Source organism: Callithrix jacchus, chromosome 6, assembly GCF_049354715.1.
Source record: "Callithrix jacchus isolate 240 chromosome 6, calJac240_pri, whole genome shotgun sequence".
Classification (NCBI taxonomy): Eukaryota; Metazoa; Chordata; class Mammalia; order Primates; family Cebidae; genus Callithrix; species Callithrix jacchus.
In genome coordinates, this window is record NC_133507.1 from 1824362 (window position 1) to 1851651 (window position 27290).

Consider the following 27290-nt stretch of genomic DNA (forward strand, 5'->3'; position numbering starts at 1 on the left):
AGATTGGTACATGTAATAGCATTGTTTAAATATCTTGAAACTTTCTAATGGTTTCTCAGCACTTGGCAGTGACTGCAGATGCTTACAAAGTGCCTGGTAGACTTTCTTATTGTTTGGGAAATTCCCCAAGACCACCCTTTGGCACAGTGATTTGCTCAAAGGATTCATAGAACTCAAAAAAGCTATTATCCTCACTGTTAATTGATTACAGTGAAAGGATACAGATTAAAATCATCAAAGGGGGCCGAGGTGGTGGCTCATGTCTGTAGCGTAGTCCCAGCACTTTGGGAGGCCAAGGCAGGGGGATCTCGAGGTCAGGAGATCGAGACCATCTCGGCCAACGTGGTGAAACCCCATCTCTACTAAAAATATAAAGAATAGCTGGGTGTGGTGGCATGCACCTGTAGTCCCAGCTACTCAGGTGGCTGAGGCAGGAGAATAGCTTGAACCCAGGAGGCAGAAATTGCAGTGAGCCGAGATCGTGCCACTGCACTCCAGCCTGGCAACAGAGCGAGACTGCATCTCAAAAAAAGAAAAAAAAAATCATCAAAGGGAAGAAGTGCCTAGAGCAAAGTCTAGGAGAAGCTAGGCACACATGTCAAAATGTTCCTTCCCAGTGGGGTCACCTGGGGATGCACTGAAGTCTCTCAGTAACAGTATATGACAACGTGTGCAAAGGGTTGCTCCTCCAGGGCCAATCAACTGAGCCTTCGTTACCAGCATTTTTATTGGGGGTGGGTCACATAAGCAAGCAGCGCCTGTGTGGCTGACCTTAGCTACTCAGTCTCTAGCCTCCTAGAGGTCAAACTGAGGATGGCAAGCATATGGAAACAGCTGTGGGTTCCTGAACACAGTGGGACCACATTCCCTTGCTCTGCAGTGGCGCATTTTTAGTAGAGACGGGATTCACCATGTTGGCCAATCTGATCTTGAACTCCTGACCTCAAGTGATCTGCCCATTTTGGCTTCCAAAAGTGTTGGGATTATAGGCATGAGCCACCCCGGCCTGCTCTATTGATACATTTTCAAGCTTACAGAATCTTTTCACAGCCATTCCAGCCTACTGGATGAGCCCATCAAAAGCATTCTTCATTTCTGACACCTTGTTTTTCATTTGGAACACTTCGATTCTTTCTTGGAGTTTCCATCGCTCCACTTAAAGTATTCATCCGTTCTTCTTTGTTATCCACATCTTTCATTAGTATCCTTAGTATGTTAATCATAGTTGTTTTCAGTTCCTGGTTTGATAATTCCAACATTCCTGCCATATCTGAGTCTGGTTTGGATGCTTGCTCTTCTGACATACTGTGTCACGTGGCCATTGTTTTCTACTTGGACACCTGAGTCCAGGATTCCGGGGCTTTTATGTGGACGCTTGTCTCTTAGGCGTGGTACCTGTGTGACTAACCACAATTACTGAAGTTCCAGAGCCTTCAAAGGAAAGCAGGTATTCACCTTCAGTCACACTGTTTGCACAAACTATCTAAACAGACTAGTACAACATGGTTCAAGATCTGAGCATACAGAACACTTTTGCCAGTTCACATATTTCAAGAGCTCAGTGACCACAAGCTGGCCATGGCTTATTCATGAAAATAAGCCCTTTTGGGGGACGTTGAAGGCTTCAGCAACTCAGGCTTGCGCATTTAGCACTTTCCTGCACAGTGCAGCTAATATCCCAATTGAAAAATCAATCATATAAATAAGAAAAGACTGCCAATCAAATAGAAATTTGAACAAAGTAGAGTCATACCCAATAAAGGAAAATAAAGAATTTTAAGCTTATGGAAAAGTGCCCATCAATTCATAAGATAAGATAAATGCAAATTAAAGCAACACAGATAACATTTTTCACTGATCTGATTAATAAAAGGTGTGGGGAACGGGTCATTTTATATGTATGTATATTTGTATTATCTGTATGGAGGATATTTTGACATTAGTTCTCAAAATTTCAAATGCAAGCACTCTTAGCATTTCTCTTTTTAGGAATTTATCATATAGATAAATTCTCATAATTATGAAGCAACATAAGTTTGTGATAGTGAAAGATTGGGGAAAAATCTAAATGTCATTAATAGGGGACTGGTTAAATAAAATATGATATATCTGAGTTACACTATCGGATGCGCATGAGCTTCATGATAATTAATTGCCACAGGAGAATAATTTTTAACCATAATGTTACACTCCAAAGACGTTTCTGACGTTTTAGAAATAAAAGCTCTCGTCCACTCAGATCTTATACTTGTTAGAAATGTAGAACTCGGGCCAGGCGCGGTGGCTCAAGCCTGTAATCCCAGCACTTTGGGAGGCCGAGGCGGGTGGATCAGGAGGTGAAGAGATCGAGACCATCCTGGTCAACATGGTGAAACCCTGTCTCTACTAAAAATACAAAAAATTAGCTGGGCATGGTGGCGCGTGCATGTAATCCCAGCTACTCAGGAGGCTGAGGCAGGAGAATTGCCTGAACCCAGGAGGCAGAAGTTGCAGTGAGCCGAGATCGCGCCTTTGCACTCCAGCCTGGGTAATAAGAGCGAAACTCCGTCTCAAAAAAAAAAAAAAAGAAATGTAGAACTCAGGGCCAGGCGTGGTGGTTCAAGCCTGTAATCCCAGCACTTTGGGAGGCCAAGGCAGGTGGATCACAAAGTCAAGGATCGAGACCATCCTGGTCAACAAGATGAAACCCTGTCTCTACTAAATATATAAAAATTAGCTGGGCATGGTGGCGCATGCCTGTAGTCCCAGTTACTCGGGAGGCTGAGGCAGGAGAATTGCTTGAACCCAAGAGGCGGAGGTTGCGGTGAGCCGAGATTGAGCCATTGCACTGCAGCCTGGGTAAGAAGAGCGAAACTCCGTCTCAAAAAAAAAAAGAGAAAAAGAAATGTAGAACTCAGACTTCAGATGGCTTTGAGTTTCCTTATATATATGTATTTGAGCTATGAAAAAGTTTGAAGGTTAGGAGTTATTTAGGTATAACTTAAGTTTTCTCAAACCAGGAAAAAACTTGGGGTTATAACTGTCATGGAGTTGTCTTTACTCAATCTAGTGTGGAAAGCATTTCCCAAATTCACACATTCATGTTCTTCATTTTTTTTTTTTAAAGACAGATGCACATTATTCCATACTGTCACTTCTTCTGTGTCTGTCAGATTCTCCTTCAAACAGCAATTATGTGGAGACACCAAGAGATAAAGAAGTGGGTACGTTCCTTAACATATGAGAAGTAAAAGAGAAATTGTTTGATTATTTAGTTACTAAACATTGAGTTTTATTGAAACTTGCAAAAATCTGTGAAACTGAAGTATTTCTATTGTTTTGGATGCTATCACAATTGTAAAATTTTATGTAAAATGCAGTCAGCCCTCTATATCCTTAGGTTCCAAACTCACAGAGTCAACCAACTGCAGATCAAAAATACTCAAAATAATAATAATACAACAATCTAATATACAGTTTTTTTAAAACTAACAACTATTTTCATGGCATTTACATGGTATTATAAGTAATCCAGAGATTATTTAAAGCATACAGGAGGGTGTATTTAGGTTATATGCACATTCTACACCATTTTCTATCAACCTTGAGCATGATGGAGGGTGTAGTACCTCCTGGAACCAGTGTCCCTCCGATATTGAGGGATGACTGTATTTGTTCTATCTTTACAAACTACCTTCAGATATAGAAAGAGAACTCTCACCTTTCAGAATGAGTTAATTAAAATGTTAAATGTTTTAGAATATCAATTTAATAAATGTTACGATACCGTTAAGTTTTTATCTGATTGTATTTTGAGTCTTGTTAGTCTTTTTTCCTTTAGTTTTGAGATTTTTTTCAAAGATAGATATAATAAAGCTGGTAAAGTTCTTCTGTCACATTTTAGAAAAGAAAGATGATTTTGACTGGGGAAAATACCTGATGGAAGGTGAAGAAATGGACGTTGGTCCAGACATGGACACACCAGTAAGTAACAGTACTTTTGCTATTAAAAATTTAAATGCACAACAGGTGATAGAGATGATTTTAATATGTCTTCCCACCCTAGGTCAACTTAGCTAAAACAGGAACACCCTTAACTAAGCTAGAGTCATTTATTATGGAAGCCAGGTTAGGATTTTGCACCAAATCACTAGTATTAAGGAGTTAAAAGGGGCTGGGCATGGTGGCTCGCACCTGTAATCTCAGCACTTGAGAGGCTGAGGAGGGAGGATTACTTGAGCTGAGGAATTTGAGACCAGCCTGGGTAACACAGTGAGATCTTATGTCTATTTTTTAAGAATAAATTTTAAATAAAGATGTTGTTTGGGCACAGTGGCTCACACCTGTAATCCCAGCACTTTGGGAGACCAAGGCAGGTAGATCACTTGAGGCCAGAAGTTCGAGAGAAGCCTGGGCAATATAGTGAAACCCCATCTACTAAAAATACAAAAAATTAGCTGTGCATGGTGGCACATGCCTGTAATAACATCTGCTTGGGGGGCTCAGGCACGAGAATCTCTTGAACCCAGGAGGTCGAGAGGTTGCAGTAAGCTGAGATCATGCCATTGCACTTTGTCAACCGGGTGGCAAAGTGAGAGACTCTGTCTCAAAAAAAAGAAAAAAGAAAAAAAATGAGTTAAAAGGGTTGAGTATAAGTATCTGTGAAGGAACTGTGATCTTGGGACTTTTTGCCACCAAAAATAATTCCATTCCTTATTGTTTCAACGTTAAAGAAAAAAAGAAAAAGTAGTAATTGTATTTCCATTCCTATAGTAGGCACTTCCAAGAGATTTAGAAAAAAAAATTGATTTGGTTTTTGTTTTTCTGTTCCGTGTTGCTTCAAAGTTTTTACTTTTCTTCAAAATCTTCTTGGTCTTTTAATATAAATAGCTTTAAGTGTTATACTCTGTAAGGCTAAAGTGTATTTCTGTTTTAAATCAGAATTGGTCTGAAGAAAGTGACGGGGAAAATGAACAACAGCCCTTAAGCAGAGAGGACTCTGGAATTCAGGTAGACAGGACACCGTTAGAAGAACATGATCAAAACAGAAAACTGGGTCCTTGTACCAGTTGGAAAGGTAGGTACTGTGTGTTGTGGTGTTCTGGCATTTTCTAATAGACAAATTCCCCAGAAGAAAAGGCGAGCTTGATATCACTTCCATGTGATCAAGGTATCGGCTAAGTGGTATCATCTTTTTTTTTTTTTTTTTTTTTTGAGATGGAGTTTCGCTCTTGTTACCCAGGCTGGAGTGCAATGGCGCAATCTCGGCTCACTGCAACCTCCACCTCCTGGGTTCAGGCAGTTCTCCTGCCTCAGCCTCCTGAGTAGCTGGGATTACAGGCACGCGCCACCATGCCCAGCTAATTTTTTGTATTTTTAGTAGAGACAGAGTTTCACGGGGTCTTGTGCTCTTGACCTCCTGATCCACCTGCCTCGGCCTCCCAAAGTGCTGGGATTAACAGGCGTGAGCCACTGCACCCGGCCCAGTAGTATCCTCTTTATAAAACCAATTTTGAAAACCATTAGTAATCTTTTCTATATGATGCTTAAGTAGTAATACTGTTGAATTATTACATGCAGAGTGTAATTTTGTAAATTTTTTCCTATAGTTCTGACAACTTTCTTAGGCCTAAATGTTTCCATTTTTTTTTAATTGGAAAAGGACTGATTTTGCTAAGATTGTGCCACTGCACTCCAGCAACAGAGCGAGACCTTGTCTCAAAAAAAAAAATTAAAGGCTGGGCGCGGTGGCTCACACCTGTAATCCCAGCACTTTGGGAGGCCGAGGTGGGTGGATCACGAGGTCAAGAGATCAAAACCATCCTAGTCAACATGGTGAAACCCCATCTCTCCTAAAAATACAAAAAATTAGCTGGGCATGGTGGCCTGTGCCTGCAGTCCCAGCTAATCAGGAGGCTGAGGCAGGAGAATTGCCTGAACCCAGGAGGCGGAGGTTGCGGTGAGCCAAGATTGTACCATTGCACTCCAGCCTGGGTAACAAGAGCGAAACTCCGTCTCAAAAATAAAATAAAATAAAATAAAAAACTATAAGGGAGGATATGCATAGATTATATGCAAACACTATGCCATTTTTTATCAGGGACTTGAGCACCTACAGATTTTGGTGTCTGCAGCATTCCTGCAATCAATCCCTGGTGGATGCTGAAGGACAGCTGTATTTATTCCAGACTTTCTAATCTCTGCTCTTGGTGTCAGTGTGACCTGGAAACAGACACTGTTATTGTTGTGGCTTTATAATATTATGTCTTAATACATAGAAGGCCGGTTTCCTCTCAGCTATGTGGGAGGCTGAAGCAGGAGAATCACTTTGTTCTGTTTTTCTTGTTTTTTTTTTTTTTGGAGACAGGGTCTTACTCTGTTGCCCAGGCTAGAGTACAGTGGCACAGTCTTGGCTCACTGCAACCTTTGACTCCTAGGCTCAAGCAATCCTCCCATCTCAGCCTCCTGAGTAGCTGGAACCATGGGCAGGTGCCATCACACCAAGCTATTTTTTGTAGAGACAGGGTGTCACCATGTTGCCCAGGCTAATCTCCAACTCCTATACTCAAACAATTCACCCGCCTCTGCCTCCCAAAGTGCTGGGATTACATTTGTAAGCTACTGTGCCCAGCCCACTTTGCTTTTTTTTTTTCCTCCCCTTTCAGCTTCCCCAAGTAGCTGGGATTACAGACATACACCACCACACTTAGCTAATTTTGCATTATTAGTAGAGACAGGGTTTCACCATGTTGGCCAGGCTGGTCTTGAATTTCTGACCTCAACTGATCTACCCACCTCTGCCTCCCAAAGTGTGGAGATTACAGGTGTGAACCACTGCACCCAGCCCACTTTGTTCTTTTTCAAAATTGGCTTAGCTATTTGTGAACTTTTATTCTTCCATAGACATTTTAGAAGCAAGATGGTACACTTAAAAAAAATAATTAAAAGAAAGCCCACCTGGCTCATGCCTATAACCCCAGCACTTTGGGAGACTGAGGCGGGTTGATCACTTGAGGTCGGGAGTTTGAGACCAGCCTGACCAACATAGTGAAACCCCACGTCTACTAAAAATACAAAATTCGCTGTACATGGTGGCACATACCTGTAATCCCAGCTACTTGGGAGGCTGAGGCAGGAGAATCACTTGAACCTGGCAGGCAGAGGATGCAGTGAGCCAAGATCATGCCATTATACTCATCCTCGGCAACAAGAGCAAAATTCCATCTCAAAAAAAAAAAAAATCCAGGTGGAATTTTTATTGGGATTGCAGAGAATTTATAGCTCTAACTTGGGGAGGTTTGATTGCCTTAACATGTTAATTTCTACATTTATCATAATTCTTTAACTTTTACTAGATTTTGGAAATTTTCTTTTTGAAGATCTTGAGTGTTCACTTGTTAATTTCTACATCTGTTACCGTTTTTATTTTTGTGAGTGATACTTCCTTTGTTTATTCCCGATGTAGAGGAAATAATACTGGTTTCTGTAAGTTGTCCTTATATGCAGACTTTTTGTTGAATTCTGATATGAATCATAATATTTTGTTGATTCCATTTGGTTTCTTCTATGGATGATTAGTGTCATCTGCAAATACTGGTTTTTATGTGCAAATATGGTTTTAGTGTCTTCTGCTAAAATTGGTTTTTACTGTCATCTGCAAATATGGTTTTATGTCCTCCTGTTAGTTCTTTTGCCTGTGTCTTCTTTGTGATGTGGTGATTGAATCTCTTTTCTGGCCCAGCAGCCTAGCCCTCTACTCCATAGCGGAAGCAACAGCTCATAGGAGTGGGCTTCCCAGACAACTAGGTCACATCCTAAGGGGGGTTATACCTGAAACTCCTCCGTTAAGTGTGATGATTGTTTGGTATCAGTTCAGGGTATGTAGCCTTTATCAAATTAAGATAATTTCTTTCTATTCCTTTTTTTCTACAAGTCTTTAATCATAAATAAGTGTTAAATTTTTATTAAATGCTATGATTTATCTGTGAGATAATCTCATAACTTTTCTCTTTTATCCTAATAATACATTGATAAACTTTCTGATATTGAATTATCCTTGAATTCCTCACCTAAACTTGTTGGGTCATGTTATTTTTTAGTACATTATTAGATTGGGTTCAATTTTGGATTAACTTTTTTTTTTTTTTTTTAAAGATAGCGTCCTGCTCTGTCACCCAGGCTGGAGTGCAGTAGCATGATCACAGCTCACTCCAGCCTCAACCTCCTGGGCTCAAGCTGTCCTCTACCTCAGTCTCCTAAGAAGCTGGGACTTCAGGTGCATGCCACCACACCCGGCTCTTTTCTTTTTTTTTTTCCTTCTTTTTTGTAGAGATGATGCTTTCATTATGTTAGAGAGCAGCCCAGGCTGGGATTACAGATGTGAGCCACTGAGCCCAGCAGGTTAGCTCTTTTTTTTTTTTTTTTTTTGATACAGAGTTTCACTGTTGTTACCCAGACTGGAGTGCAATGGCACGATCTTGGCTCACCGCAACCTCCGCCTTCTGGGTTCAGGCAATTCTCCTGCCTCAGCCTCCCAAGTAGCTGGGATTACAGGCACGCGCCACCATGCCCAGCTAATTTTTGTATTTTTAGTAGAGACGGGGTTTCACCTTGTTGACCAGGATGGTCTTGATCTCTTGACCTCGTGATCCGCCCGCCTCAGCCTCCCAAAGTGCTGGGATTACAGGCGTGAGCCACCACGCCCGGCCTTTAGCTCTTTTTTAATGTAGGATTTTTCATCTTTATACTTTGATGAATTACATTTATCACGTCTTTATCTGGTTTAAGCGTCACTGTTACATTAGCCTCATGAAATGTTAGGTGGCTTTCTCTTTCCGCTTTTTCAAGCGACTCATGTAAGATAGACACCATCTAATCCTTCAGAATTTAGCACCAGTGCTGAGGCTTTGGGAGTGGTTGGGAAGGTCTTTGGTTACCATTTCAATTTCCTTAATGGTTATTGGACTATTAACATGTACCATTTATATCTTTTCATGTGTGGGACAATTTTTTTTTCTACTTTCTAGTCAATAACATTAATTAAATTTAGTATGTGTTTCTTTCTAAATGTGTTGCTAGTCTTGAACTCCTGGACTCAAGTGATCATCCCACCCTGGTTTCCCAAATGGCTGGGGTTATACCCATGAGCCATAGAACCCAGCCGATATATGTGGTTTAAAATAAATGATGATATATAAGTAAATGTTGTTAGGTAGCTGTTATTTTTTAAAAGCCATTTTCAACTATACATTTGAATGGATCTGTAAGTCCAGATACTGTGACCCAGTATTTATTGTTGTTAACTATTATAACTCAAACTTACTACATTTCTTTGAAGCAGATGAGCCAGATGACCGAAGCTGGCTGGAACATCACGTGGTCCATCAGTACTGGACAGCCAGGCCCTCCCAGTTTCCTTATAGCTTACACTTGCACTCCAATTTAGCTGCTGTCTGGTAAGAAGCTGAAGTTTTCATTCAATGTGGTAGTAGAAAAAACTTTGATGTTAAAACATTTGTCTTTGATTTGTAAGTTCGGTTCTTCCCTGAAATTTAAATTTGTTTTTGTTTTTTTTTGAGCACAGTCTTACTCTAGTTGCCCTGGCTGCAGTGCAGTGGTGATATTGCAACTCACTGCAGTCTTCACCTCACCCAACTAACTTTTTATTTTTTATTTTTTGGCGGGGGGAGAGAAGGTCTTGCTCTGTCACCCTATCTGGAGTGCAGTGGCATAATCATGGCTCACTGCAGCCTCTGCCTCCCGGGTTCCAGCAGTTCTCATGCTTCAGTCTCCCAGGTAGCTGGGATTATAGGCACATACCACCACACCCAGCTGATTTTTATATTTTTAGTAGAGATGGGGTTTTACCATGGCCAGGCTGGTCTTGAACTCCTGTCCACAAGTGATCCACCTGCCTTGGCCTCCCTAAGTGCTGGAATTACAAGTGTGAGCCAGCACACCTGGCCAGTATTGAAAATTCTAGTTGAATAGTTTTTGATTATTTAATTGTTGCTGAAAATCGTAAAATTATAGTATTATTTAATTATAATCTGTATTTTGATTTTTTTGTTCATTTCAAGGTAAATGGATTGGTATATATTAGAGCATTATTTGATTTCTGTTTTGGTATGCTTACTATAAAAATAGACGTATTGTTTTCCAGAAAACAGCATCACATAATTGTAAACATTTGCCTAAATTAGCAATAAACATAACAATTGCAATTGTTCTGAAAGTATTTCTCAGGATTTTGAGTGATGTGAAAGTAGGAGGGGCATTTAAGCCATTTATTATGTGTACTTGCTAATTGATAGCCAGTTAAGGTTAGCACTAAATTGTGAATATTCTTTAAGATAAGTTATTTACTTACTTAGAAACTTTCTGTTGATGTTTATCTTTACTGTCTCATAGGGACCAACACTTGTACAGCAGTGATCCATTGTATGTTCCAGATGACAGAGTTTTGGTTACTGAGACTCAGGTTATTCGGGAAACGCTGTGGTAAGATATATTCACTTAATTAATAGTCTTCATATATGATGCTTGATTACTGAGAAGCAAAACTTTTATTAAAGGAAACTGTTAAAGCATTTTCACATGCAAACTAGAAATAGACCATTAGGTGTCAAGTTCATACCAGATTTGACTGTGGAGATTGAGAGATTTTGACATGTTTACTTCATTTTTATTTTAAATAGTTTAGCGTATGATTTACTTAGATTAGTCCATCACTTCTTTAACACTTGAGTTCAGAGCAAGGTTTACTACTATTCTTAATAGGCAGAGAGTATCAGTGAGGGCCTGTGCCCGTACCTGGAAGCCAGGAATCTAATGCAGCACGTGGTGCTGTTACTATTAAAATTCCAGGTCCTGGTGGTCTCACCGTAAAGTATGATATTGACATACTGGCATTCTTAGAATAGGAAGATCTCTTTGGGTCATCCAGTATATGGGGGAGATCCTCTGACAATATGTCTTGGACTTCTCTCTAAGACGATGTTGAAATATTTTGAGTCATAAGGTAATCAGATGAAAAGATTGATGTCTTCCATTTTCTTATTATCTGACCTTGTTACCCCTTAATTCTGAATATTTAATAAAAATATCCTGAAGTGGGGCATGTTGGCTCACGCCTAAGTCCCAGCACTATGGGAGGCCAAGGCAGGTGGATCACTTGAGATCAGGAGTTTAAGACCAGCCTAGGCAGCAAGGTGAAACCCCCATCTCTATAAAAAATACAAAAATTAGCCAGGCATGGTGACATTTACCTGTAGCCCCAGCCATTCAGGAGGCCGAGGCTAAAGAATCACTTGAACCCAGTAGGTTGAGGCTGCAGTGAGCTGTGATCACTACTGCACTCCAGCCTGGGTGACAAAGTGAGACCCTATAAAAACAAACAAACAAATAGAAAAAAAACATTTTTTTCTGGGCATACTGTCATGAATTTTTTTCTAGACTTAAAGTACACTCATCTTTTTTTATCTAATTTCAGGTTACTTTCAGGAGTGAAAAAGCTCTTTATATTTCAGCTGATAGATGGGAAAGTAACTGTGAGAAACAATATTATAGTAACTCATTTAACACATGTAAGTAATTTATATTTGTTGTTATTTAAGAAATCATAGGATTTATGTAAACCGTGGTAATATAATTTTAGAACATTTTGCAATATTGAAATTACCTGTAATTGAACTCATTTGTGCTTCCTTATGCAAAAAAGATTAATTTAAAATTATTTAATATCCAGGCCAGGCACGGTGGCTCACGCCTGTAATCCCAGCACTTTGGGAGGCCGAGGTGGGTGGATCACGAGGTCAGGAATTTGAGACCAGCCTGGCCAAGACGGTGAAACCCTGTCTCTACTAAAAAATATAAAAATTAGCCAGGCTCAGTGGCAGGCACCTGTAATCCCAGCTACTCAGGAGGCTGAAGCAAGACAATCGCTTGAACCTGGAGGCAGAGGTTGCAGTGAGCTGAGATCACGCCACTGCACTCTAGCCTGGGTGGCAGAGCAAGACTCTGTCTCAAAAATAAATAAATAAATATTTAATATCCAAAAAGAAAAATTGAGTTGTGCATCTTTACAGTACTTAAGAGAATTCCTTAATATTCTTTGGGACATTTATAATTTCAGTTTGCATTTTATGCTGTTTAGATCTGTCATTCTGTATTGTAAAAGCTATATACTGTAATTTTTTTGCCTTAAGTAGATTACCTTACGTATATTTAAAAAAAACATAAGCCATAATTCTCTAGTCTGTTGAAATTAATGCTCACTCTTTCCTTTGTGTATAAAACTATTCATCACTTTATGACTTTGTCTTCTACTAAACATACTGTTTAAAGGAATTGTAAAAGAAATATTTTACAGTGAGAGGGAAATGAATTTGAATGTTCACGGAAGATCACCTTTGAATAACTGCGGTTTGCTTCTGTCATAGAGCTGTTTACGATCTGTGCTGGAACAAATAGCAGCGTATGGCCAGGTTGTATTTCGGCTCCAGGAGTTCATTGACGAAGTCATGGGACACAGTTCCGAAAGCATGCTGCCTGGAAGTGGGTCTGTTCCTAAGAAGTCACCTGAAGCTCCCTTTAGAACCTACCAGGCTTTTATGTGGGCCCTGTACAAATACTTCATTAGTTTCAAAGAGGAACTTGCAGAAATTGAGAAGTGCATCATCAATAATGGTATTAGATGTTCTTCAGTTTTACTCGTACTACACATAACTCATAATTGGAATGCCATTTAGATTTTTCATTATATAGGATTTGAAAGTTGCCTGGCAAATAAGTAGTTCTCATGAATACTTCATTTTTTAAATTAAATTTATATTTTTAACCCATTCATATCTCTCAAAATCAAAAAACTACAGAGGGTTTAGACTGAAAAATCTAAATTTGTCTTCCTTCTCCAGTTCTCCAGCCAGTCGGTTCCCCTCCCCAGAGACAGCCAGGTCCTCAGGTTCTTACACATCCTTCCAGAAAGAGTTCAACATACACAAGCAGTGCATATACATACACCCATACGTAACAGTCATTACACTACTCTCTTCAAATATTTCTAATTTAAATTTTGAGGATAATACCATACAAATATGAAGAGCTTCTTGGTTTTTTATTTATTCGTTGTTTTTCTGAGACAGATTCTCACTCTGTTGCCCAGGCTGGAGTGCAGTGGCACGATCTCGGCTCACCGCAACCTCTGCCTCCTGGGTTCAAGTGATTCTCCTGCCTCAGCCTCCTGAGTGGCTGGGACTACAGGCACGTGCCACCACGCCCGGCTAATTTTTTGTATTTTTAGTAGAGACAGGGTTTCACCATGTTGACCAGGCTGCTCTTGAACTCCTGGCTTGCCCACCTTAGCTTCCCAAAATGCTGATATTACAGGTACGAGCTGGGATTATATCACACCTGACCATGTAGGATAGGTTCTTATAAATGGAGTTGCCATGTGTGATTTTGCTGAGTTTTGCCACTTTACTCTATGGGGAGGTACAAGTAAACAAATGTATACTCTTGTGAGCCATGTAGATGAATACCTGTTTCCTCACACTCTTGCCATCCGTGTGTTGTCAGACGTTTTGGTCCTCATCATTATAGATTATAGCAGATGTAAAGTGGTAACCCATGTAGCTTTTTACCCTTAACTTTTAGTTTGAAGTACCACAGAAAATAATACAGAGAGGTCCTGTGTTCCCATTACTTTACTTCCCCCGGTAGCAGAACCTCACATAGTTATAGTACATGATCAAAAGTGGGAAACTGACACTGGCGTGGCCCATTAGCCAAGCCGCAGACCTGACGCAGTTTCCCATTGTTGCAGGAACTTGCTTTGAGCAGGGGTGGGTGTAGTATCTTCGTGTATAGTTCCAGGCCGTTTTATCACATGTCTAGCTCCACATGGTGACTTCCATGTTGAGGTCCCAGCTGTGCCGTCGCCTCACAGGAGCTTGTGCAGCCCTCTCTAGGCACAGCTTCCTACACTAACATTGGCCCATGGGGAGGTGTTTTGTTTTACCTAGTATAATTTTAATTTGCATTCTTTTATTATAAGTAAGGTAGCTTGACTTTCTGTATGTTTTAGAACCCCTCATCTTCCCTTTTCTGTGAACTGTCAGTTTTTTTATATATTTTTCTGCTGAGTTACCTTTTTCTCCATGACTTGCAGGAGTTCTTCCTTAGGGAAGTTAGGTCCTTGTGATGTGCAATCAAAATCCACCATCCTTCATTTTCCCTGCCTGCCCATAAACCTGATGATTTGCCAGCATTTATGTCACATTTTACATGCATGTATTTTTCCTTGCTATTGAGTTTGATCTGTTGATATTTGCAGATGCTACAATAACTCTTGCAATAGTGGTGGACAAGCTGTCGCCTCGATTGGCTCAGCTCAAGGTTCTGCACAGAGTGTTTAGTACCGGAGTAGCAGAAGTTCCACCTGATACTCGAAATGTCGTCCGGGCCTCCCACCTGCTCAACACTCTGTACAAGGCCATCCTCGAATATGACAATGTTGGAGAGGCCTCTGAGCAAACCGTATGTGAGACTTCTGCCTAAAGTGCGTGACTCCATTCTGCACAGCACAGGGGTGGGAGACGGCTGGTCATGGTTCTGTGCTTAATGATACTGGAATGGTGACCTGTCGGACAGTTCAGAGTTGTCAAATTAGCTTCCAAATTTGAGGCTGTAAGAAACAACTTTTCAGCTCTAATTGCCAAGACCCTCAAAAGGATGAGGCGAGGGCAAAGCAGCATGTGAGACATGCCTCGCCGAGGTATATAGACGTACAATAACGCTTCCTTACATAAACACTAAGCCTGTTACAGGAAGTGTCTGACGTAGTCACATTCACAGAAACAGAGTGGAATGGTGGTTACCAAGGACTGGGGAGGAGGGAGCTGTTATTTAATGGGTACATAGTTTCAGTTATACGACATGAAAACGTTCCGGAGATTTGTCACAACAATGCGAATGTACTTAAAACCTCTGAACTTAAAAATGGCGAGGGCGGTGCACAGTGGCTCATGCCTATAGTCTCCACACTTCAGGAGGCCAAGGGAGGACTGCTTAAGCCCAGGAGTTTGAGACTTGCCTGGCCAATATAGTGAGACCCTGTCCTTAAAAAAAAATAAGTTAAATTAAAATTTAAAGAAGAAACAAATAGGTAAGATGATAACTTTTATGTTATATATTTTATATTGTATTTAAAAAATACAAATCTAGACCAGACACAGTGGCTCATGCCTGTAGTTCCAGCTACTTAGGAGTATGAGGTGAGAGGATCACTTGAGCCCAGGAATTTGAGACCAGCCTGGGCAGCATACTAAGACCCTGTCTCTACAAAAAATTTTAAAAGTAGCCAGGTGTGCTGACATCAGGAATTTGACACCAGCCTGGCCAACATGGTGAAACCCCATCTCTGCAAAAAATACTAAAATTAGCCGAGTATGGTGGCGATAACCTATAGTCCCAGCTACTCAGGAGGCTGAGACAGGAGAATCACTTGAACCCAAGAGGTTGCAGTGAGCTGAGATCATGCCACTATACTCCAGCCTGGGCGATAGAGTGATACTCTGTCTCAAAAAATTAGTGAGCTATGGAGTAGTAGCCATTCCTGTGGTTCCAGGTATTCAAGGGGCTGAGGCAGGAAGATTGCTTGAGTGTGGAAGGTTGAGGCTCTGGCGAGCCATGTTTGCACCACTGCACTTCAGCTTGGGTGACAGACTGAGCAAGACCCTGTATCAAACAATATATAGCTTTAAAAATCTATCTAGAGGCTGTAATTTAGAAAGCTACAGTTTTATTTGGGTATGTATATCAGGTGTATTTTCCAGTTTGTTGGTATAACTTTTTTTCTCACCAATTTAATACTGCATTTCAATATAAAAGAGATTGATTTTCTCTCAGCACTGCCATTTTTGTCTGAGAGCTACTGGAATTAAGTAATTTCCTCACTCTTAATAGACACCTCGCTAGTAGTACGATTTAGATAGGGAAACCTTGCTCACCTGCCAGGGCTGTCTCAGGTCACACCTGCCTCTGTGTCATTTTCACTCAAGTTTCCCAGTCTGGACTGCAAACAATATGATCCTTCCATACTTAGGTGAGTTTCTCATAAGGATTTTAAAGCATATGTTTTTGGATTTTTTAATTTCAAGGCGTTTCAGAAATGTTTAAACCTCCTTCTGTTCTAGTGGCCAGGGAGCCCTGAGAGCTGACCGTGCACAATCTCTGCCTCAGGTCTCCCTCCTGTTCTTTCTCTGGGTGGAAACGGTGCGGCCTTACCTGCAGACAGTGGATGAGTGGATCGTGCACGGGCACCTGTGGGACGGCGCCAGGGAGTTCATCATCCAGAGGTGAGCTGCACAGAGCACAAGGTCGGCTGGCGTCACCAGTTTGCTCCCCGTGAAAATCAAATCTTTCATTACGGTACTAAGAAAGTATAGTCCATATCACAAAACTTGTCGTCATCATAGGCTAGTTCTATTTCATTTTTATGGAAGACGTCAGTAATGCCAGCCGATTATTAATATCTTTGTCCAGGTTTTGTCAGTTCACAACTTTTTTTTTTTTTTTGAGACGGAGTTTAGCTCTTGTTACCCAGGCTGGAGTGCAATGGCGCAATCTCGGCTCACCGCAACCTCCGCCTCCTGGGTTCAGGCAATTCTCCTGCCTCAGCCTCCTGAGTAGCTGGGATTACAGGCACGCGCCACCACGCCCAGCTAATTTTTTGTATTTTTAGTAGAGACGGGGTTTCACCATGTTGACCAGGATGGTCTCGATCTCTTGACCTCGTGATCCACCCGCCTCTGCCTCCCAAAGTGCTGGGATTACAGGCTTGAGCAGTTCACAACTTTTAAGCAAATTATATTTTTGGATGATAGTGTATCTATGGCTGGCTACTGTACACTGCTTCCCATAAAATGAGTTTAGGTGATATCAGATGGTTTCCGCTATTTCCAGTGTAAAGTATCGGTAAAGACATACAGAAATACTATAGAATATGCCTCTAATACATTTATTGGTCAGAATTAGCTACTCATTTCTTTTACCTTACTATAATTTTTTTTACTATTCTCTGAAGTGAATTAATTCAACTAATACCTTACTATAATATTTAATAAAAATTAAGAAAAATCTTAATCCATTTATGGCAATTTCCCTTCAGTTATTTAATTTTTCTGAACAGAATCATATAAACTATAATTAGAGCTATTTGTAGTCTTTTAACACAATTTTAAATGATGTAGTGTATTTAGATGTGCAGTTTCTATTGATAGCTATCCATTGAATGCATCAGGAAGGGTAACTTTAAGTCCTTAGTGTTCTGAAAGCGTAGCAATGTGTATGCAATGCTCACATAAGTGAAATGACCTCCCTTCAACGTACTCTGTTGTCTGTCACTGTGTCCCGACTCATCAGTCTCATATGAGAATTTCTGTGGAAAACGGGACTCTGACTGTTCTTGTAGAGTGATGATTGACCATCATTTTATTGTTAAAAGTAGTCCAGTTAAGAATCTTGGGAGGGAAAATGGTAGAGAAGTCTACAAATTAGTTTCACGGGAGATGGTAAGTGGGAAAAACTTTAATTTTACTTCTAAAAAGGACTAAATTTGTCATATTTTAAATGATTCCAATTCAGGAAACTGTTTCTACTTACTTAAATTTTACCTATACTGTTCAAAGTATTTATTCGCTTTTGTCTTTAAACTGAGATCAGATTAAAACTGCCCCATTTGCCTGAAGATTGTTTCAGTTTACCAATAACTAATATTATGTTTTATAATGTCTGGACAACAAACTAGAACAAGTATATTACTTTTAAGGAAGAGAAGTTAAAGTTTAAAATTATTTTGAATCTTTTTAGGAATAAAAATGTTCCAGTTAATCACAGAGACTTCTGGTATGCAACTTACACATTATACAGCGTGTCAGAGAAGACCGAAAATGAAGAAAAAATGAGTGATAATGCGAGTGCGAGTTCCGGCAGTGACCAGGGGCCCTCTAGCAGGCAGCACACCATGGTGTCCTTCCTCAAACCTGTCCTGAAGCAGATCATAATGGCTGGCAAGTCCATGCAGCTGCTGAAGAACCTGCAGTGTGCAGAGAGCACCAGCTGCCAGGCTGCAGCCAGAGGTACCTGTTCTGTGTTCCTGTGTCTTCCTCAGTGTTGGGACACCTGCCCCTACTCCCCCTTGTCGTCCTGATACCTGATTATTTTGTAGTTTGTAAGTCATCACGCCCTCTTATTTCAGTGGTAATTATCAGTCGTGATAGAATTAATAATCATGCTGCTCTTGATTTTTAAAAAGATCGTCTTATTGAAAACTTTCAGTGCTGTGTTTAAAAAGGCAATGACAAAAAGTTCCACATTCATTTTCCTTACTCCAGATTCCTTAGAACTGGAACTTTAAAAAATAATTTCCTGCCATTTGTTTTCTTTTATTGTTGTTATAAACTGACATCATAATTGTATATATTCGTGGAGTACATAGTGGTTTTTGATACATTTATATTGATCAGTTCGGGATAATTAGCATTTCCATCACCTCAAACATTTACTACTTCTTTATATTGGGAACATTCAGTATCCTCCTCTTAGCTGTGTGCAACTCTGTATGATTAACTGTAGGCATCCCATAGTGATACAGAACACTAGAACTTATTCCTTCCAGCTAGCCGTTTGTATCCTTGAACAAATGTCTTCCTTCCTTCCCCTTCAAAATCCAGCATCTAGTGTCCTGTTCTACTTTTTACTAACATGAGATAAACATTTTTTAGCTACCACATGAGTGAAAACATGCAGTGTTTAACTTCCTCCTGTTCCTGGCATATTTCACTTCACATAATGTTCACTATTTCCATCAGTGTTGCTGCAAACAACAGGATTCATTCTTTTTTATCTCTGAGTTCTGTGTGTGTGGGTACCACAATTTCTTTTTTTTTTTTGAGACTGAGTTTCGCTCTTGTTACCCAGACTGGAGTGCAATGGCGTGAACTCGCCTCACCGCAACCTCCGCCTCCTGGATTCAGGCAATTCTCCTGCCTCAGCCTCCCGAGTAGCTGGGATTACAGGCACGCGCCACCATGCCCAGCTAATTTTTTGTATTTTTAGTAGAGACGGGGTTTCACCATGTTGAAGGATGGTCTCGATCTCTTGACCTCGTGATCCACCCGCCTCGGCCTCCCAAAGTGCTGGAATTACAGGTGTGAGCCACTGCGCCCGGCTACACCACAACTTCTTTACCCATTCATCTGTTGTTGGACACCTAAGTTGATTCCGTATCTTGGCTGTGTGAATAGTGTGCAGTAAACATGGGTGCAGATGTCTCTTTGATATCCTGATTTCTTTCCTTTGGGTAAATGCCCACCAGTGGGATTGCTATATCAGATAGTAGTTCTCTTTGTATTTTTTTGAGGAAGCTTCAAACTGTTCTCCATAGTGTCTCCACTAGTTTATATTCCCATCAACATTGTGTCAGAGTTCCCCGCTTTTCTCCACATCCTCACCAGCATTTGTCATTTTTTGTCTTTGTGATAAATAGCCATCCTGACTGGGCTGAAATGATATCTCATTGTGGTTTGACTTGCATTTTTCCTAGTAATTAGTGATGCTGAGCATTTTTTTCATCTATTTATTGGCCATTTGTATGACTTCTTTGGATGAATGTCTGTTCAGATCATTTGCCTTTTTTTTTTTGAGGATTTCATTCCCATCACTTAAGCTGGAGTGCAGTGGTGTGATCTTGGCTCACTGCAAGTTCTGCCCCCCTGGCTCAAGTGATTCTCCTGCCTCAGCTTCCTGAGTAGCTGGGATTACAGATGCCTGCCACCACGCCCAGCTAATTTTCTGTATTTTTAGTAGAGACGGTTTCACCATGTTAGCCAGGTTGATCCGAACTCCTGACCTCAGGTGATCTGCCCATCTTGGCCTCCCAAAGTGCTGGCCTCCGCGCCTGGCCTCATTCATTGAATTCTTTCACTTTAAAATTTACTTGTTTGTTAAATACCTATTTTTGTTGAACTTCTCATTCAAAACATTCTTTTCCTGATTTTGTTGAATGTTTATTTGTACTTTTGTGTCTCACTGAGTTTCCTTAAGACTTTAAATCTGAATTATATTTCTGGCATTTCCTGTATTTCCTTATTGTAGTCTCTTACTGGAGAGTTGGTGTTTTCCTCGGGAGGTGTCATGTTTCTTTGCTTTTTCACGTTTGATGTATTCTACATCGATTTCTACACATCTGGTGGGAAAGTCACCTTTTCCAATTTTATGGAGTACGTTTTGTAGGGAAAGAGTTATTCATATGAGTGGGTCTTGGAGTGTTGGTCCAGTGGAATGCATTGGCCCTGGTTCTGGATGAATGCAATAGTGCAGTCTCCATGTACTTTCTACGACTGTAATCCACTTCAGTGATGTTTCCAAGTACCTCAGTGACCTACACTGCGGGAGTTTGTGGCAACAGTGGCACAACTGGCCAGGCGCGACGGCTCACACCTGTAATCTCAGCACTTTGGGAGGCCAAGGCAGGTGGATCACTTGAGGCCAGGAGTTTGAGACCAGCCTGGCCGATATGCCAAAACCCTACCTCTACCAAAAATGTAAAAATTAGCTGGATGTGGTGGCACATGCCTATAATCTCAGCTACTTGGGAGGCTGAGGCACAAGAGTCACTGGAACCCAGAAGGCAGAGGTTGCAGTGACCCAAGATGTTGCCACTATGCCCCAGCCTGGGCAGCAGAGCAAGACTTTTCCAAAACAAAAAAAAACAGTAGCCTGGCTTTGCTGGGGTGGGCTTGCTGGACTGTTTCTCAGGTTAGGGGTACATGCGTGTACACATTGGTTTGGCCAGGTTGGGACCACAGGCTGTTACTCTGGCCAGTAACATGAGCATGTGGTTGCTTGGCCAGCCTATAGGCGTATCTGCCTGCCAGTAATAGCCCAAGGGGCTATTTCTCAGGCCTGGGATGTGGGCACAAGACGAGTTGGCAGGCCCAGGGGCTCCATGAGGACAGTCCACAGAGTAATTTCTCAAGCCTCGAACATGAGCACAGGCTTCTCAGCTCTCCTGGGAGTATCTTTGCTGGGGCTGGCCTACAAGGCTGTTTCTTAGGCCCAGGATGTGGGTACAAGGCTGCTTGGCTAGCCGGGGTGCATGTCTGCCTGGACAGTCCATGGGGGCTCTTTTTCAGGCCTGGGACATGGTCACATGGCTTATTGGCAGGCCTAGATATATATCTGCCAGTGGCAGCCCATCAGCCTGCTTCTTAGGCCCAGCACATAGGTAGAAGGCTACTTGGCTGACCTGGGTATGTGTTTACTGGGGGTGGACTTTAAGGCTCTTTCTCAGGTTTGGGATATGGGTGCCAAGCTGCTTTGCTGGGTTAGAGACATGCCCACCAAGGGCAGACCACAAGGCTGTTTGGCAGGCCCAGTATGCAGGTCTGTGGCTACTCAGCTGGCCTGGGGTCATGACTCCCAGCCACTGCCTGTGGAGTTTCTTCTCAAGCCAAGAATGCAGCGCAAGACCGCTCAAGAAGCCTAGGTGCATGCCTGCCAGGGCAGCCTCTGAGACTGTTTCTCAGATGCTGAAAGCTGGCCATGGTCACTGGGTAGGCCACAGGCCTGTCTGCAAGGGGTTGGTGCTATGGGTCTGTTTTCAGTTCCTGAGCACGGGTCTGTAGCTGTTCCACCAGCCTGGAGGCCTGTCAGCTGGTAGAAAGCTCAGGGTGTTCCCACCCTCTGGAGGTGGCACAGCAGTTTGGCCAACTCAATTCAAGGGTGGGTTCAGTCTGTCAGGGCTACCAGACAGTGCAGTGGCAGGGGGTGGTTTTCCTGCTATGCAGGAGCTGATCCTGGGCCTAGGCTCCACACAGCTGGGATTGTGGTATTCAGCTATCCCTGTGGCTGGGGTGCAGAAGAGGTGCAGTGGCTACTGGCCCAGAGGAGGGCATGCTCCAGAGGTGATTCTGGTCTTGAGATGGTGCCGTGCTGCGGCAGCTTGGCTCAGAGAGTGGGTGGCAAAGACACCTTGTGCTCCTAACCCAGGGCAAGGCAGCTGCGTGTATTCCCAGCAGCTCTCCAAACTGGGCTCAGAGCTCATGGGAACTGTGGAATCCTCTTATAGTAAGGACAATAGGTGTTTGTGGGGGCTGGCGAGTTTCTTCTGCTTACCCTTACCCAACAATAGGAAGTCCTTCTTGACTCCAGACCAGCCTAATCTGCAAAGGGAAGACGGGGTTGCAGAGGCTGGAAGCCTCCACACTGCCCTCCTGTACCTCCAGTCGCCAACAGTGTGTCACACTCCTCCACTGCACCCCAGCACTCTCCTTTCAACCCCAGTTAGATCTTAACTGTTGATTTGTTGTCTTGGTCCTCTCTTGGAATGGGGGAAGAGTGTCTCCAGGCAGCCACCTTGTAGGCATCACTCCCTCTGGATTTTTTTTTTTTTTTATACTGAGTTGGAGTGCAGTGGCATGATATGCAACCTCTACCTCCTGGGTTCAAGTGATTCTCATGCCTCAGATTCCCAAGTAGTTGGGACTTCAGGCCACCACGCCTGGCTTACTTTTGTATTTTTAGTAGAAACAGGATTTCACCATGTTGGCCAAGCTGGTCTTGAACTCCTGACCTCAGGTGATCCACCTGCCTCAGCCTCCCAAAGGACTGGGATTCCATCATGCCCAGCCTCTCTGTCATTTCTTAATGCAGTGCAGCGTTTAACCCTTGAGGACCATGAACCATGGCTGTTAATAAGAATTTGTTGATGAGCAGTTCAGACTTGATCATAGATTTCAAGAAAATGAGGTTTTATCCTGTAATCCCAGCACTTTGGGAGGCAGAGGTGGATGGATCACAGAGTCAGGAGATCAAGACCATCCTGGCCAACGTGGTGAAACCCCATCGCTACTAAAAGTACAGAAATTAGCTGGGCGTGGTGGTGCATGCCTGTAATCCCCACTATTGGGAGGCTGAGGCAGGAGAATTGCTTGAACTGGGGAGTCAGAGGTTGCTGTGAGCTGAGATCATGCCACTGCACTTTAGCCTGGCGACATAGCAATACTCTGTCTCAAAAAGAAAATAATTTTATCAGCTCACTAAAGAGGCTTGGAAGATAGATGTGGCCTTATTTATACATCTCAGTCATCTCAATGTTATATTAGTTATATTATTGTATCTACTTGAAATAAATAGATGCAATACTTATTTTCACTTTGTGGAGTATTTCCTTCTTATGTAAGGAGCTTTCCAGAGCAGTGACAGAAGTGTTTTTTCCAGTGAGACTGTGATTCCTATCAGTGTTATAGTGTTGTACAATACGGTAATAACTTTCAAGTTTTCTGACTAGAATTTTACTATGTTCAGAAAAAACGTAGCTTATACGTTGTGATTCTGTGAACATTGCAGTTGTTTAACAGAGGATCTAAAAATGTTTATTTTTGCTACACTGTAAAGGTAAAAGTAAAGAAACAGGGATAAACCTTCCTAGAGCAACGGGAAAATAGCAGGCTGAATTAGGATGATATTTAATATTTCTCCCTTTTTTTTTTTTTTTTTGAGACCGGTTTTACTCCTATTGCCCAAACTGGACTGGAGTGCAGTGGCATGATCTCGGCTCACTGCAACCTTCGCAAGCTAAACCTCCCAAAGGCTCAAGTGATTCTCATGCCTCAGCCTCCCAAGTAGCTGCGACCACAGGTTCATGCCACCGCGCCTGGTCTAATTTAATATTTCTTGGGCTAGGCGTGCTGGCTCACACCTGTAATCCTAGGACTTTGGGAGGCTGAGGCAGGTGGATCACTTGAGGTCAAGAGTTCAAGACCAGCCTGACCAACATGGTGAAACCTGTCTCTACTAAAAAAAAATACAAAATTATTCTGGCGTGGTGGCACACGCCTGTAATCCCAGCTATTGGGAGGCTGAGGCAGGAGAATTGCTTGAACCGGGCAGGCAGAAGTTGCTGTGAGCTGAGATCGTGCCATTGCACTCCAGCCTGGGCAGCAAGAGCAAAACTCCATCTCGAAAAGTGTTACTTAATATGATTAAACAAACATAGTTCACCTTACATATTTCTTTATGTTTCAGATGCAGAAAGAAAAAGCTTATACACTCTTTTCCTGGAATCTGTACAGTCACGGCTTCGACATGGAGAAGATTCCACTCCACATGTTCTCACTGAGCAACAGGCAACCAAAGAGAACCTAATTAAGATGCAGTCCATTGCTGAAAGGCATCTTGAACTGGATGGTGTTCACGATCCACTGCTTGCCATTAACTTTGCAAGGTGATAACCACCTGCAAGATTATCAGTGATTGAAATGGCGTCATCTGTGCAACGTTCGGTAACTGTTTATTTCTGGAAGGCAGGGCTTTCCAGGGCCAAAACAAAAACACGTGTAGGCTGTCCTTTTGTTTTGTTCTGTTTTGTTTTGTTTTTTCCTTCTTTTGTTTTTGAGACAGAGTCTTGCTCTGTCGCCAGAGCTAGAGTGCAGTGGCGCGATCTTGGCTCACTGCAACCTCTGCCTCCTGGGTTCAAGCAATTCTCCTGCCTCAGCCTCCCGAGTAGCTGGGACACCAGCTAATTCTGTTTGTATTTCAGTAGAGACAGCGTTTCACCCTGTTGGCCAGGATGGTCTCGATCTCCTGACCTTGTGATCCAATGGCCTCGGCCTCCCAAAATGCTGGGATTACAGGCGTGAGCCACCACGCCCAGCCTTGTTTTGTTTTCGAGACGGAGCCTCACTCTGTCTCCCAGGATGGAATGCAGTGGTGCGATCTTGGCTCACTGCAGCCTCCGCCTCACAGGTTAAGTGATTCTCCTGTCTCAGCCTCCCAAGTATCTGGACTGCAGACATGCACCACCATGCCTGGCTAATGTTTTGTATTTTCAGCTTTCATCATGTTGACCAGGCTGGTCTCAAACTCCTGACTTCAGGTGATATACCCACCTTGGCCTCCCAAAGTGCTGAGATAATAGGCGTGAGCCACCACGCCCCGCCTGTCTTTTACAATGAGCAGAATACAAAATGTGCTGGCCTATTTCAGGTATATAGTTTGGATTCTGTCATTTGTGAAAGTCTGCAGACTTGGCCCTGCCACCATGTGGTAGACCCTGTGTCTGTGCCCTCAGGCCCCTGGAAGTGTCATCATTTACCCAGGATGTGCTGAAACTCTGGGCCATGTGTGGGCCCTGGACATCCATTGAGTCAGGGTCCCCATTGCCATATGTCCTCGGCTTAAGCTGCTTTTAGGCACTTTGCCCAGTAGTGTAAGTCATTATTACCCACAGTTTTGGGTTGTCTAATGGCCAGCATTTGCTACATGCAGCCTTAATCACTGCAAAGATCGGCTCTAAGGCCGGGCACGGTGGCTCACGCCTATAATCCCAGCACTTTGGGAGGCCGAGGCGGGTGGATCATGAGGTCAACAGATCGAGACCATCCTGGTCAACAAGGTGAAACCCTGTCTCTACTAAAAATACAAAAATTAGCTGGGCATGGTGGTGCGTGCCTGTAGTCCCAGCTACTCGGGAGGCTGAGGCAGGAGAATTGCTTGAACCCGGAAGGTGGAGGTTGCAGTGAGCCAAGATTGTGCCATTGCACTCCAGTCTGGGTAACAAGCAAAACTCCGTCTCAAAAAAAAAAAAAAAGATCGGCTCTAGTACCTGACCCTAGGGCAATGGCAACTTAAAGAGACTGGTTCTCTCAAAAGATATTTTGGGGAGAAAGATTTTTCGCTTTCTGTAATAGTTGGTAACTTCAGGACTAAAGGTAAAAATGGGAATTTGGGGTTTTAAGAGAATTTTGTTGACAGCCACTTATAAAAAGAAGACTCACATTTTTATCTTGAAGGATGTATTTGGAGCAGAGCGACTTTCATGAGAAGTTTGCTGGTGATGATGTGTGTGTGGATAGATCATCAGAATCTGTGACATGCCAGACCTTTGAATTAACGCTGAGATCCTGCCTCTATCCTCATATTGATAAGCAGTATCTGGATTGCTGTGGAAATCTCATGCAAACGCTAAAAAAAGATTACAGGTAAAAGAGTAATTTGATTTTGGAAGTAGTAAATAGATGATTGTACTTGAAGAGCAGTTGAGATTGTTTTAAAAACCTACATTTCAATTCCATTTTTATTAGAGTAGGAAATGGATATGCAGTAAACAATTTTTTTTTTTTTTTTTTTGAGACTGAGTTTCGCTTTTGTTACCCAGGCTGGAGTGCTGTGGCGTGATCTCGGCTCACTGCAACCTCCGCCTCCTTAGTTCAGGCAATTCTCCTGCCTCAGCCTCCCAAGTAGCTGGGACTACAGGCACGCGCCACCATGCCCAGCTAATTTTTTGTATTTTTAGTAGAGACGGGGTTTCACCATGTTGACCAGGATGGTCTCCATCTCTTGACCCCGTGATCCACCCGCTTCAGCCTCCCAAAGTGCTGGGATTACAGGCGTGAGCCACCGCGCCCGGCAGTAAACAATTTTTTAAGAGAAATCAATTGACCATCAATATTTTCTTAACCATGTTTTGAAACTTATTTGGTTATTTCTGAGGATCTTTCCCAAAAGAAATGTGGGAAAAACTTGTAGAAAAATGTTACAAAGTTTGTTACCAGAATGAAAAACACAAAATTACTTAGTGATAGATGACTAGTTCTTTAAGCTATGGCATATCCATAAATATGGCATATATATACCCATGTGTGAACTTTGTAAAGTTTATAAAAATTATGGCAGTTAAAAAGTAGAATATATAATATGGTAGGAACTAGGTTTTCTTAACACATAGAAGAGAAGACAGGAAAGAAACATTCCAAATATTAAATATTAATGGTGGAAATCCACCATGAATCATGGGATTTGGATTTTTTTTGTTACATTTCTGTGAATGCCTAATTTTCTGTAACGTTATAGAAGGTCACCTTCTGATGATGAGAGGAAAACCTATGCTGTTTTTATTCTTGAAACAAGTCTTAAGAGGTGTTAATATTTCTAATTTTAGTAAAGGTAGACTGTAAACTTGTTTCACTAAAAACCGTAGGGTCCAAAACCTGGTATTGATCCCTAATCCTGCCTTACAAATGTCAGAGATCTTGGGTCACTCATTTCCTCTCCAGATTGGTAGAATACTTGCAAGCCATGAGGAATTTTTTCTTAATGGAAGGAGGAGATACCATGTATGACTTCTACACATCAATTTTTGATAAAATAAGAGAAAAGGAAACCTGGCAGAATGTCTCTTTTCTTAATGTCCAACTCCAGGAAGCCGTAGGACAACGTTATCCTGAAGATAGTTCACGGTAAAATATGGA

General features: G+C 42.1%; 1 protein-coding gene across 21 annotated transcripts in view; it reads left to right on the top strand.

The window, feature by feature from the left end:
- The window catches only part of TUBGCP5 (tubulin gamma complex component 5), a 38290-nt gene that overhangs the window by 3398 nt on the left and 7602 nt on the right, over positions 1 to 27290 (top strand). For 5 of the 21 annotated variants that reach the window (XM_078375661.1, XM_078375662.1, XM_078375664.1 and 2 more), the window contains exons 4-16: positions 3107 to 3203; positions 3884 to 3963; positions 4921 to 5056; positions 9317 to 9434; positions 10390 to 10479; positions 11471 to 11564; positions 12420 to 12666; positions 14312 to 14514; positions 16219 to 16334; positions 17848 to 18116; positions 24067 to 24265; positions 25833 to 26021; positions 27096 to 27278. In XM_078375661.1, the coding sequence (XP_078231787.1) occupies positions 3919 to 3963; positions 4921 to 5056; positions 9317 to 9434; positions 10390 to 10479; positions 11471 to 11564; positions 12420 to 12666; positions 14312 to 14514; positions 16219 to 16334; positions 17848 to 18116; positions 24067 to 24265; positions 25833 to 26021; positions 27096 to 27278 (1889 nt within the window). In that variant the 5' untranslated portion in view covers positions 3107 to 3203; positions 3884 to 3918. Of the gene's footprint in view, positions 1 to 3106; positions 3204 to 3883; positions 3964 to 4920; positions 5057 to 9316; positions 9435 to 10389; positions 10480 to 11470; positions 11565 to 12419; positions 12667 to 14311; positions 14515 to 16037; positions 16082 to 16172; positions 16335 to 17847; positions 18117 to 24066; positions 24266 to 25832; positions 26022 to 27095; positions 27279 to 27290 lie in introns of all 21 variants that reach the window. The other 16 variants (XM_078375657.1, XM_078375658.1, XM_035303517.3 and 13 more) reach the window with 6 other exon arrangements.